The following is a 12,858-nucleotide window of genomic DNA, read 5'->3' on the forward strand; positions in this document are numbered from 1 at the left end:
AATCGCTATCGCTTCGAAAACGAAACGCTTTTTGTCTCTCTCTCACTCTTCTAAGAATTCCATATGAAAAGGACTTCGACCTGGATATGGAAAGGGAACGAAGGGCCCTGTCGGTCCGGGCGAATATGATCGCCCGCAGATTTGCAAGGTGCTCTAAAGATGTTAAAGTCACACTGTTTAGAGCGTTTTTCACTTCCCTCTACACCTGCAATTTGTGGGCACAGTATACGCAACAGACATACGGGGCCCTTAGGGTCCAGAACAATAATACGTTCCGGGTGCTGATGGGGCTGCCCCGTTTCTGTAGCGCATCGTGGATGTTCGCGACGGCGCGCGTGGACTGTTTTTATACTACCATGCGTGCACGCGCAGCATCCCTGGTGCGCAGGGTGCGTGGCAGTCCCAACACTCCCAACAGCATCCTACGAATTATAGCGGATAGGGTTGACTGTCCCTACTTGTCGCACTGTGCGGGATTGCATTCCCCCATCAGTGTTGTCTTATTTTAAATTAATGTTTGCTGTACCTACTAACCCCTTAGTTTGTAAGTTCTACTAATAAAAATATGTGTCCATGTGTTACATGAAATAAAAATATTCATATTAGTGCAACAGTGACAATTGCGTTTCGATCGCTACGGAGTGTAAGCGATTTGTATGTTACGCGGCCTGATCATAAGTGTGTCATGTTCGCGTAGATACCTTCAGATTCTCGGCAGTACAAGTACCTATGCACGAATAATTCTAATACCAATATAATACCTACACGTCTCATTTTTATTAGAGAATAGACCTCCAAATAAAGCCAGTATTAAGTAAACTCGGCCAGCAGAAACGGATGTCTTTCCGTGCCAAAATGTTTTTGATTTTGCATCTATTCTATTGAGATAGCTTGGCTCCGTGCCTTCTGATTTAAATCCCGGCAGATTTGCCCTATTTATATACAAACTTATCATAATCATTTTGTTATTGCGATCAGTATTTTCCGGATTTTATTTAAGATTTACTTTTCCTGTATAAAAAGTAAAACTAAGGATTAAAACTAAAAATTTACACAAACAAACCGCTCCCCGCCGTCCCCGGTGCTAAGGCGCCCATGATGCTCGCAGCATTTCCACGCTGAATTTGAATTTTTCCTTTGAAATTTTTATCATAAAGATCATATCTTACGTAGATTCTATTTAATCTTAGAAAAAATTAAGTGCGCCAATTCGGCATGTAGCCTGAGGTCCTAATTATAACCATCGCCAGTGACACCTGTGGAGTTGCAAGCGTCTAAATGTATACACGTATTTTTGTATTATTTACTTGGTATTAACATTCAGGAATTTTCTGTTAAGAGGAAAGTGGAGGACCCGTGCGAAATCGCCTTTTCATACAAACGTAGTCCTCATTTTCCTCTCTGGATATCCACCATCCTGAGGGTCATAACTGAGAAGACGGACTGCCCCATTCTGGGACACTGGGTCCGAATGCATGCGCAAGCGCCGGGTGTTCTAGGGGGTGGCAGATATTTAAAATAAATTATTATTGTTATTTATTACTTATTTGGCCTGTACACTACTAACATAGCTTAAGTGTTATGTAATTATTATTAATTATCTATGGACTCTGTCTGAAATAAACAATTTTTTGTAATATCAACATTATTGAAAATATTTTGATACAGATTGTTGTAGATCAACCACCGTTATGCTCTTAAGTTTGATTTTTTCGAATTTTTAATTATTATTAGAGTTAAAAGCATTAAACAATTCTATAAAATCAGTTTTTCGCTCCTAATTTTTACAATAATCAAACTTAGGGGCATAGCTGTCAATACATCAAATTATGTACAAATATTTTCCATAATGTCAATATCCAGCGAGGAAAATGGGAACTACGTTAGTATGGAGAAGCAACCGTCCCCTCTTAAGTATAGCAGACAAAGTTGTATCAGGTGAAGCTTGTTAGATTTTTTAATCAAAAGAACGTATTTCAATCCACTAGGAGCAATTTTCTATAGTTTTAACTTAAACTAGCTCTAGGATTCTTCGCTTGCTAGGCTAATGAGGCATCAAGCCGTTGCATGCCGTTAGTGGTTCCGAACTCGATAAATTGATACTATCTGCAAAGACGGAGTGCGATTCGATCCAATTAGGATTAGAAAACTTTATTTCCCAAGGTACATAGAGAAAACTGCTTTATAGTGGGTTGTTTGATGAAGCCAAACTATCTGCTAGAATCCGTCTAAGCATTGCTCCGATTAGAACGAAACAAAGTGAGGGAGTGTCATCATAAAAGTGGTGAGGTAGTGAGTTCAAACCTCCCTGACGCTCAATTGTCCTAATGATAAAAAAACTGGCCAAGTGCCAGTCGGACTCGCGTTCCAAGGGTTCCGTACATCACATTTTATGTGAAACGTGAGTAAGACGTCTTTTAAAACCCGTAGGATTCGTATCAAAAATCCGATGTGACGGAAAGGGTTATGGCACGGTGGCTTATTTTTATGCACCTATGTATTAATATCTACGTAAATTCATAATTTTGATAGTGATGCTTAGAGAAAAAAAGCTATTACTCGGAATTGAATATATCGCTAACAGACATGACGCTTATTTGCACTAGAAACGATGCATCCGGAGCAAAAATGACTACTCTCCTGTCTAAATACTCTCTAAATACCCTACCTTTCTGTTTTCTACGTCCATAAGTGCATTAGTAGCACACTCCTGCAGTGTCGCGGATCCCATCTTGTTAGCTGACGCCAGTGCGTTATCCTTATTGAAGCTTATAAGGAAGTATTTATCGTGAGCCATTCTCTTTAAATACTTATACCTGTCTGTTTTCTCCGTCCATGAGCGCATTAGTAGCTAACTCCTGTAGTTTCACGAATCCCTTCTTGTTAGCTGACGCCAGCTTCTCATCCTTAGTGAAGCTTGTAAGAAAGTATTTATCGTAGGCCATCTTATACCTGTCTGTTTTCTACGTCCATGAGCGCATTAGTAGCTAATTCCTGTAGTTTCACGGATCCCTTCTTGTTAGCTGACGCCAACCTCTCATCCTTGCACAAGCTTGTAAGGAAGTATTTGTCGTGGGCCATCCTTTCTAAATACTTCGACGCCATCAGACGGGTCATTTGATTTTTCTTCTGCTGTTCGATGCGTGACATGTCTTGGACCTAAAATAATATCAAATGTCAGGTCCGTATAATGTTATAATTAAAAACGTGTCAACATTACTTTCTGTGGCAACTTTACCATAATATATGATATTACCTAATACAAATAACCGATTTCAAGTAATACTTAATATGAATAGCTCATAGAAACCTAAATATATTTATGTTTGGATGAGATAATTCTATTAAGTAATACCATATGTTAAAGGTGCCACAGAAGATAATGTTGCCACATTTGACGGTACCGTCGCCCATGGATACCTACAGCACCGGGGGGGGGGGGGGGGATGCAACTGCGTTGCCGATCTTTAGGTAGGTTAGGTAGTTACGAGTAAGCTCTTTTCTTGAAGGTTTGTAGGTCATACCGACGACCGGTCTGGCCTAGTGGGTAGTGACCCTGGCTATGAAGCCGATGGTCCTGGATTCAAATATCGGTAAGGACATTTATTTGTGTAATGAGCACAGATATTAGTTCCTGATCCATGACGGATGTTTTCTATGTATCTAAGTATTCGTATATTATATATATATCGTTGTCTGAGTACCCACAACACAAGCCTTCTTGAGCTTACCGTGGGCCTTAGTTAATTTGAGTAAGAATGTCCCTACAATATTTATTACTTATTTATTGTTTCTAAAAACTACCGATTACCTTATGCTCTGCCTGATGTGACATTCGACTGTGATGTTTAATGACGATCGGCGTGAATTCGTCCTTGGCCATCTCCTCAAACACCTCCGAACGTAGACGACGAGCCGACTGCAACACCTTTCCTGCACTTTCTCCGGTGCATACTCTGATCTAGAAGAATAACTAAAGTTCTAATACTTTTAATAACTAAAGTTCCTTGATTAAAGAAAATATTTTTATTTCTCATGTTGTAAACGAAAAAATTATTGCCCAATTTAGGGATATATTATTAAGAATATATTATTAGGGATATATGAAGCGCTGGTGGCCTGGCGGTAAGAGCGTGCGACTTGCAATCTGGAGGTCGCGGGTTCAAACCTCGGCTCGTACTAGTTTTTCGGATCTTATGTACGAAATATCATTTGATATTTACCAGTCGCTTTTCGGTGAAGGAAAACATCGTGACGAAGCCGGACTAGTCCTAACAAGGCCTAGTTTTACCCTCTGGGTTGGAAGGTCAGATGGCAGTCACTTTCGTAAAAAGTAGTGCCTACGCCAAATCTTGGGATTAGTTATCAAGCGGACCCCAGGCTCCCATGGGCCGTGGCAATATGCCGGGACAACCCAGGAACAGGACAGGCCAGGAACGAAGAAGAAGGGATATATTATTAAGACAATGCTCTAATGAATGTCAAAAAGTACCACTGGCTCATCTAACCTAACCTGTTTTTAAATTAAGATATTCCGATGTACACTAAGTAAAATAACTAAATGTATGCAGGGCAATGAACGAAGAGTAATGCTACCACCAGTTGGAATATAATATATATATATATATATATATATATATATATATATATATATATATATATAGGCGAAGCTCTTAATAAATTTTTTTTAGTTATTTGGCTACTACCTACTTTTTTTATTTTGCAATTGGCTACTTGACTGTTTTTTGTAAATAATGTCAAACGATCTTGATTTTCCTGAGGATCAAAATAAATATCTATATAGGACTCATGGCATTTAAGCAACACAAAGATCAGAAATGAGAGTTAAAGTCTGACGCTCACACTCGACGATTGAAACGCCTCTAACAAAATGATAAGGTGATGTGACGTCACATCATATAAGTCTGTCCTAAATGTATGGAAGATCAAGGAAATTGCCATTTTGACCCTGAAATATTGCGTTTATGTGTATTGTTGTCATACAATTTATTTTTTAATAAAATGTAAGGAATCGAATGGTACCATTATCTTTAAAGACAAAAAAAATTGATACTTCGGAGCCTTGTATTTTTTTATAATCTCAATATATTTTTTTAAATTCCATTTTTTATATTGGATGGCTCATTTTCTATCCATTTAACTAAATTTTGTTATAATATTCAACATGTATCAAGTACCCAATTGCATGCATTACAATATAAGTACAATGAATGCAAACCATTCAATGCACCTCAAAACTCCTTTTCTAAACGAAAGCTGCAATGATTTTCCTTGTATTACAAGTTCCATTTGACGGTGTTTCCAAGGTGAATATACTTTTTAAATGAGAAGTGTGAACTCCGCCACTCCCCCGGGCCTTGGTTCGAGTTTATGTTTGTTGTCCTTCTAACTTTATTACAAGTTGCACAAACTCGCTGATTGCCAGCCTATGTTGCTATGTTACGAGTATATTTATTGATGACTTGTTCAGATGGAACATTGAAATAGAGTAATGAACTCCTTTGCCCTGACTTTAACTGGCGTATAGGAACAGATGTACAGTTTTGAAAAGGTAATGAAAAACGCTTTTTTATCATACTTGCTCGATAAAGATCTTATTTCATACAGGTATACTGAAGGACAAAGGCATGTAATATTCCCGCGGGAGTTATAGATTGTGAAATAACATACCTACATATAATTTAACATACAGGGAGTTACTACAAATTTAGATGCGGATGCGGATGACACTTGCTTACTATTTGCTGATAAAGACCTTATTAACGTACAGACTTATATACAGCAGGACTTCGAAAATATACTTAAATGGTCTCACGATAATGGTTTAATATTGAACACTGAAAAAACCAAATTTCTGCTCATACATTCACCATACATAAAACCAACCCAGGAGCCTATTAAAATTATTGGTCACACATACGATTGTTTGCATATCGAGAAACGAGATTGTAAATGTAAATCAATAGAAGTAGTTGATAAATTTAAATACCTAGGCCTAACTATAGATAAACACATTAACTGGAAAATACACATAGATTCTGTATGTAATAGATTAAGATCTATACTGTGTAAAATTATTAGTTTAAAAAATATAGTTAATAATAAAATATTACGAATGTTATACCATGCGCTGGCGGATGCTATAATTGGATACGGTTTAATAGCTTATGGACGCACCTTCAAAACTTATTTGGACAAAATATTAAACTTACAACTACGGCTATTAAAAAATATAATTGATAAAAAAACTAAAGCAAACTGTAGAAACGATTACACGGTCTTATTTAAGAAACTGAACATCCTGCCAGTGCATGATAAAGTTAAGTACTTAATAGCAGCTGAGCAATTTAATAATCCCAAATTTAAAACTCCGCGAGTATATACCCGAGCGCCAAGAGGGTTAAAGCGTCGTAAATACGTGGAACCAACCGCTAGCAACTACTATGGTAAAAGGACGCGTAGCTATATCACACCGCGAATATTTAATGAGTTATCAGTAGAAGACGAATGTGCTAGTAAAAACATCTTTAAATCAAAAATTAAGAAGTTGCTAATAGGTACAACGCATGTCTGAATAAATAAATAGGATAGGTAAATATACTACAACTACTTATACTGTGTTAATATGATATAAAGATGTATTAACCTTAGTATTATAAGTTAATCATATAATTTAGATTAAGGTACTAACGTTGAAAATGAGTGCCACATTTCGCCGTTAAACACAAGTTTGGCGAACCTAACACAAGTTTAAAATGTACCATACTATTTGTGATAATAAATAAATCAAAAAAAAAAAAAATAAGATAAAAAAAAAAAAAAAGATAACTTACTTATTGATGGGTATCATAATAAATACTTGTTACGTGAATAAAAGCTTGTTACGCTATTAAAAACCAAAAAGATGTATTATTTCATAAATTAATAATCTATTATTTATTTGTGTGACAATAAAATGAAAGTCAGACGTTTCTATACTGATTGTCAATGTTAAGTATAATTATGTATCAGCGGCGGCATCATGGTTCCATTTTTATCACTTGTCACTATGCCCGTCACTTTCGCACTTACATACTTATTAGAACGGGACAGGTATGGTGACAAATAATAAAGAGCCGACCATCTTAGCCCTACAGTTACCTAAAGAGGTTGACAAATGATTAATTATTACGAAAATACTAATTGGAATCAGACTCTATGTAGCGTGACGTGATTTTTCTGTCAACAGCATGAAATGTACGGGCTCTGGGAATGACAGATGCTACTTAAAGTCACGTGACTATTTTCATAGATTATTTAAGTTTTGCTTGGGGTTTTTATTAACGATTGTCAGTCCCCTGGCACACTCTCCGAAGTCTAACGGCAGCTTACTCAGTAGTTGCCCGCGGTGTGACGGGACAAGGAACAGTTCAAACGTCTCAATACGTCCGGATTCTGATAGTGCCATTACATCGGTACATATGGTATCCTCGGTGTTCCTGGCATACTCTCTGAAGTCTAACGGCAGCTTACTCAGTAGTTGCCCGCGGTGTGACGGGACAAGGAACAGTTCAAACGCCTCAATACGTCCGGATTCTGATAGTGCCATTACATCGGTACATATGGTATCCTCGGTGTTCCTGGCACACTCTCCGAAGTCTTACGGCAGCTTACTCAGTAGTTGCCCGCGGTGTGACAGGAAAAAGGAACAAACATCCCATACGTCCGAACCCTGATAGTCCCATTACATCGGTACATACGGTATCCTCGGCGTTCCTAGCACACTCTCCGAAGTCTGGCGGCACCTTTCTCAGCAATTACCCGCAGTGTGACGAGGCAAGCAAGCACTCAGTGGCGTCTACACCGTTCAAGCCCTGATAGTGCCAATGCATCGGTACATACAGTTTCCTCGGCATTCCTGGCACACTCAGCGAAGTCTGGCGGCAGCTTCCTCAGCAACTGCCCGCGGTGTGACAAGACAAGAGAACGCTCAAAGGCACATGTTTCATACGCCGTTTGAGCTCTGATGTGCAGCGCTGATACATTTTCAGGCTCGATCTCTGAAGCAAGTGAATATATTTAACGCCTATCGGAAACAAAGGATGATAGAAGGCGTTATTTTAGTATGTTTGTGGCCATTCTACAAAACAGGGGAAGTTAAAATGCTATCATACGTGTTTCTCTAAAACAAAAACAGAGGTCAATACGCATCTCTCTGATCTAGGTATGATGTATAATTAAATGTTGAATATGTTCGATAGTGAACACCGTTTGAAATGCAAAAAAAAACAACAACAATATACTGTTCTAACATAATTATCCAACATTTAATTATACATCACACTTAGATCAAAGAGACATAGATTGACCTCTGTTTTTGTTTTCAACCTGATTTCAATGGATTATTAATGTAATTTAATAATAAATAGATTATGGTATGTCCATACAATCAGTAACTGAAATACGTTCACAAAATTGACTAATGTTAAATTTTATAATAGAGACCTATTTAAGAAAAGTGAAATTTCACATAAAAACTGGTGAACAAAGTTATATTCCAAACATCAAAAAATTTAATTAATTCAGTGAATTTACGTAGATAGTTAACACAGTCATTCGCTGCCAGCGCGAGCTACATGCTACGAGCGTATCTGATGACACAGGAAAAACCGAAAACGTGCCCATGAACAGAGAACCTGTCTAGCGATAACGGGTTGCTGGCAATGAATGTATTGTTTATGTATCTGTACCAAATTCCTAGGTCCTCGACGACCGGTCTGGCCTAGTGTGTAGTGACCCTGCCTATGAAGCCGATGGTCCCGGATATTTGTTTTTGTTTCTGAGTCATGGGTGTTTTATATGTATTAAGTATTTATAAATATGTATATATTATATATATCGTTGTCTAAGTACCCACAACATAAGCCTTATTGAGCTTACTGCGGGACTTTAGTTAATTTGTGTAATAATGTCATTTATTATTATTATTTATTTAGGTTTAAAGACAGATACCAGTAGCTCGAATGGCGTCCGCTATAGCACCGCTGTAATACGTCGCTTTCGCTCTCGCCACGCTGCGGCCGAGTAATGAGTGGACGTCATCTTTCTATAATACACAATTTTATTATTTTATAAGTATAACGTGTTCAGCTTTAATAGGGTCACGTGAGCTTAGGCAATTTAATCGGGGACAGTACGATCTGCTTACAGTAAGGGAACGACCATAGCAACAAAATTAACATATTGTTCATGTTTATTTATTTATTTATTTAAACTTTATCGCACATTAGAAAACTTATCGTACAAAAGGCGGACTTAATGCCTAAATGCATTTCCTACCAGTCAACCTGAAGGTAAAGCAGAGAGATTGTTCATCGGTTTTAATATAAATAATTATGCCCGTTAAAAGAAGAGGACGCAACACCGCGTCGAACGAATGACAATTATGTCGCTACTATATACTCCGCTACCCTGGACTCGATAGAGCGCCGGGCTCATAGACTTTTTGGCGATGACCCATCTATCAAGTCAAAATTACAGAGCCTTGAGCATCGCCGTCGAGTCGCTAGCCTATCGGTGTTCTATCGGATACATTTCGGGGAGTGTGCACAGGAACCGGTCTGGCCTAGTGGGTAGTGACCCTGCCTATGCAGCCGATGGTCCCGGGTTCAAATCCTGGTAAGGGCTTTATTTGTGTGATGAACATGGATATTTGTTCCTGAGTCATGGGTGTACGAACAAATATCTGAGTTCATCACACAAATAAATGCCCTTACAGGTATTCTAACTCGGGACCATCGGCTTCATAGGTAGTGTCACTACCCACTAGACCAGACTGGCTGTCAAAATGTAGATAATAACTTATATAATACAACAATAATACGACGAACTAAAATTTCAACCAAATATATAATTAAACCACGCTCTGTTTTGAAACAAAACATTTCACGGATTAATGTTAAAGCTTTTCAACAAAAAAAACAATGCGTTGTGAAATTCCGAATATAACTGCAACAGGAATTATTTACATTTTAACTTTCATCTCAAATAACTGGTTGCTAGTACTAGTTGGAAATTTGACTAAAATACTGCCCCTTTGGCAATAAAGGTAGCAACAACCATCGGAAATCTCATTCAAATGTTTACCTTATTCTAGTGCAACAAAGTCTAAATTGAAACTGGTTTTCCAATGTCTGTTACGACTGTTATGCGTGTTACTCGCAGTTAGGTAAATTATTTAAACATGTAACGGAGCTATTTTAAGGGCCTGTATAGACGGACTGCAACCCGAATGCAATTTGTACGGAAATCGGCATGCAGTCAGCGTGGGGTTCCCATTTAAATTGCAGTCGGGGTTAGTCTGTCTGTGCCGGCCCTTATTAGTAGAATATTCGCTTGTCATAAGTGTGCTTATTACTAATATAATCTAGACTGTCGCCAGGGGGCCTACCGCAAAAACCGAAATTCGCAAATTGCGGGGATCTTTCTCTTTTACTCTCCCCAATACGTAGGTTTAATTAGAATGACAGAGAAATGTCGGCAATTTACGAACTTGTTGTAACCCAGGAACTTGCGAAAGGGGGCCGGTGTCCATTGATTTCTTGGGCTGGGATTAGCCGGGCTGCGTTTTCCGTTTAACAAAAAAAAAAAACTTTGTCTCGAATTAAAAAAAATATTAAATGAATCCGTTTTGAGTATGGTAACGGTTTCCAGAGACTCGTTTGTCGAACAGTTTTAGACTAATTTATTTTATTAATCCACAAACTATCAAATCGTATGGGTTACTAACACACTAATAAATAATATGTTTCGAGTAGTAGGCTATACTTAGGTATATGGCATTACGACATATGGTTCGAGAAATGGGCCCCTGATAGTACGTGGACGGAAACCTGCTGTTAGGGTGCTGACTAGGGTGGTAACAACGTTGACCGGCTCCTCTCGTAAGTGCTTAATATTTAGTATTTTACTTACATTCCACCGGAGTGCTTCATTGTACGCTTGTATCGCTTTGTCGAACAGTTCCAGACGCTGCAAGTAGTGTCTGCGAACGGTGCGTTTTAATTAGTGTTTAACCTCTCTGTGTACTCTGTATCTTTAGGTATTTTAATAAAAGTAAACAAAATCTACCCTCAAATGGCTCCTTAAGCCAGTTTAGGTTAGATGAAAACATTACATGATCAAATAACGTTGGTTAAAGTCAGGCCGTTCAGTGACAGATCCAGGTGGTTTTGTATTTGGTTGGTTAACCAATAAATGTTATAACTACCCGAAAATAGCGGTGGTGGCCGAGTGGATATGACGTCTGACTTTCAATCCGGAGGTCGCGGGTTCAAATCCTGGCTCGTACCAATGAGTTTTTCAAAACTTTTGTACGAAATATCATTTGATATTTACCACTAGCTTTTCGGTGAAGGAAAACATCGTGAGGAAATCTGCGAAGAAATTCAAAGGTGTATGTGAAGTCCTCAATCCGCATTGGGCTAGCGTGGGGACTATATAGCCCGAGCCCTCTCGCACATGAGAGGAGGCCTGTGCCCAGCAGTGGGACGTATATAGGCTAAATTATTATTATTATTTGCCTTATAATACCTTATAATACCAATACCTTAAGATACAGAGTTATACTATGTACGAGTACGTCTGGTCGTGTGGTCTGTGTGTGTACGTCCTGTTGGGCTCCCCAGGTATCGCTGGAGCGACATGGTGGAGGCGGATCTGCGCGAATTCCGACACAACAATTGGCGAAGTGGCGCGGGTCCGAGAGGCGCTGTCTTGTGTCGGAGACCAAGTTTCATTTTGGATTGCTGAGCCAACGGATTAAGTAAGTGTATTGTATGAATTATATGAAATGATTTTTTTAGCTAGGGCTCTAATCTGTTAAGCAAAGTCTGTTTCTTTTGTGCAGCGGTCACTAATGCTACCGCTACTGACTGATCGGGAACAAAAATAGTAATGATTTGAAAATATACGTCCCGCCGAGTTTCTTGCCAGTCCCATATTTGGATACCCTTCTATAATTTAGGAGGGACTTAAATCTTCTCGGGTCAGAGGTGTAGGGTTAGAGCCGGTGTAGCTTTATTTGAAGTTCATAAGCGCATCGGAATATGCCTACTTGAATAATAATAAACTATCTTTATCTTTATCTGTGTGGGTACTTACCCTCTTGATCTGTAAACAGTAACTGCGTTACATATTGGTCTCTCCTCGAACTCTAATTTCTTGCGAACCATTTTTAATCGTTACTTGACTTGTTAGTTTCTTTCTATAGTGACTAGTGATGGGACGTGATATGTATCGATAATAATGAATTGATTAACCCGTTTACGTATAGAAATTTAATGTCAATTTTCGGCATTTGAACTTCACAATCCTTAGATTTGACAAATATTTAAAAAAGACAAACTGTAAACTACAAACAATAATCTGTCCTACTTATACCAAGAGATATCTACTTGACAATCGTAAGTTACATATTAATTTCCACTACAAATAATAATATATCATAATAACTGACACTGTCCGTAGAAAACAAACCAAGAACTCAAAGCAATTTTTTTTAAGTGGTTTAATTCTTATATCTGCACACTTAATGATACACCAGATAAAAAAGAAATCTCAATTTCCCTTGTGCAAGAAGTTGATAATTGACTGCCTACGAAGCAGTGGGTCCCGAGTTCGAATCCTGTTAAGGGCATTTGTGTGTTGATCACAAATATTTGTTTCTGAATTATGGATGATTTTTTTATGTATATAAGTATTATTATATACTATATATTATATAGTCGTGTAGTGCCCACAACACAAACCTTATTGTCCTTATTTAGCTTACCTACTATGTTCACTAATATGAAAATA

General features: G+C 38.1%; 1 protein-coding gene across 1 annotated transcript in view; it reads right to left on the reverse strand.

The window, feature by feature from the left end:
* The window catches only part of LOC133522361 (outer dynein arm-docking complex subunit 4-like), a 37,511-nt gene extending 25,063 nt beyond the window's left edge, over positions 1-12,448 (reverse strand). Inside the window, exons 1-6 of the mRNA XM_061857678.1 lie at positions 12,163-12,448; positions 10,975-11,044; positions 9,013-9,106; positions 7,903-8,060; positions 3,812-3,961; positions 2,953-3,159 (exon numbers count right to left, since the gene is read on the reverse strand). Coding sequence (XP_061713662.1) covers positions 2,953-3,159; positions 3,812-3,961; positions 7,903-8,060; positions 9,013-9,106; positions 10,975-11,044; positions 12,163-12,233 — 750 coding nt within the window. The 5' untranslated portion in view covers positions 12,234-12,448. The remainder of the gene's footprint in view (positions 1-2,952; positions 3,160-3,811; positions 3,962-7,902; positions 8,061-9,012; positions 9,107-10,974; positions 11,045-12,162) is intronic.
* Between the last annotated feature and the right edge of the window lie 410 nt (positions 12,449-12,858).

This window comes from Cydia pomonella, chromosome 10 (genome assembly GCF_033807575.1).
Source record: "Cydia pomonella isolate Wapato2018A chromosome 10, ilCydPomo1, whole genome shotgun sequence".
Classification (NCBI taxonomy): Eukaryota; Metazoa; Arthropoda; class Insecta; order Lepidoptera; family Tortricidae; genus Cydia; species Cydia pomonella.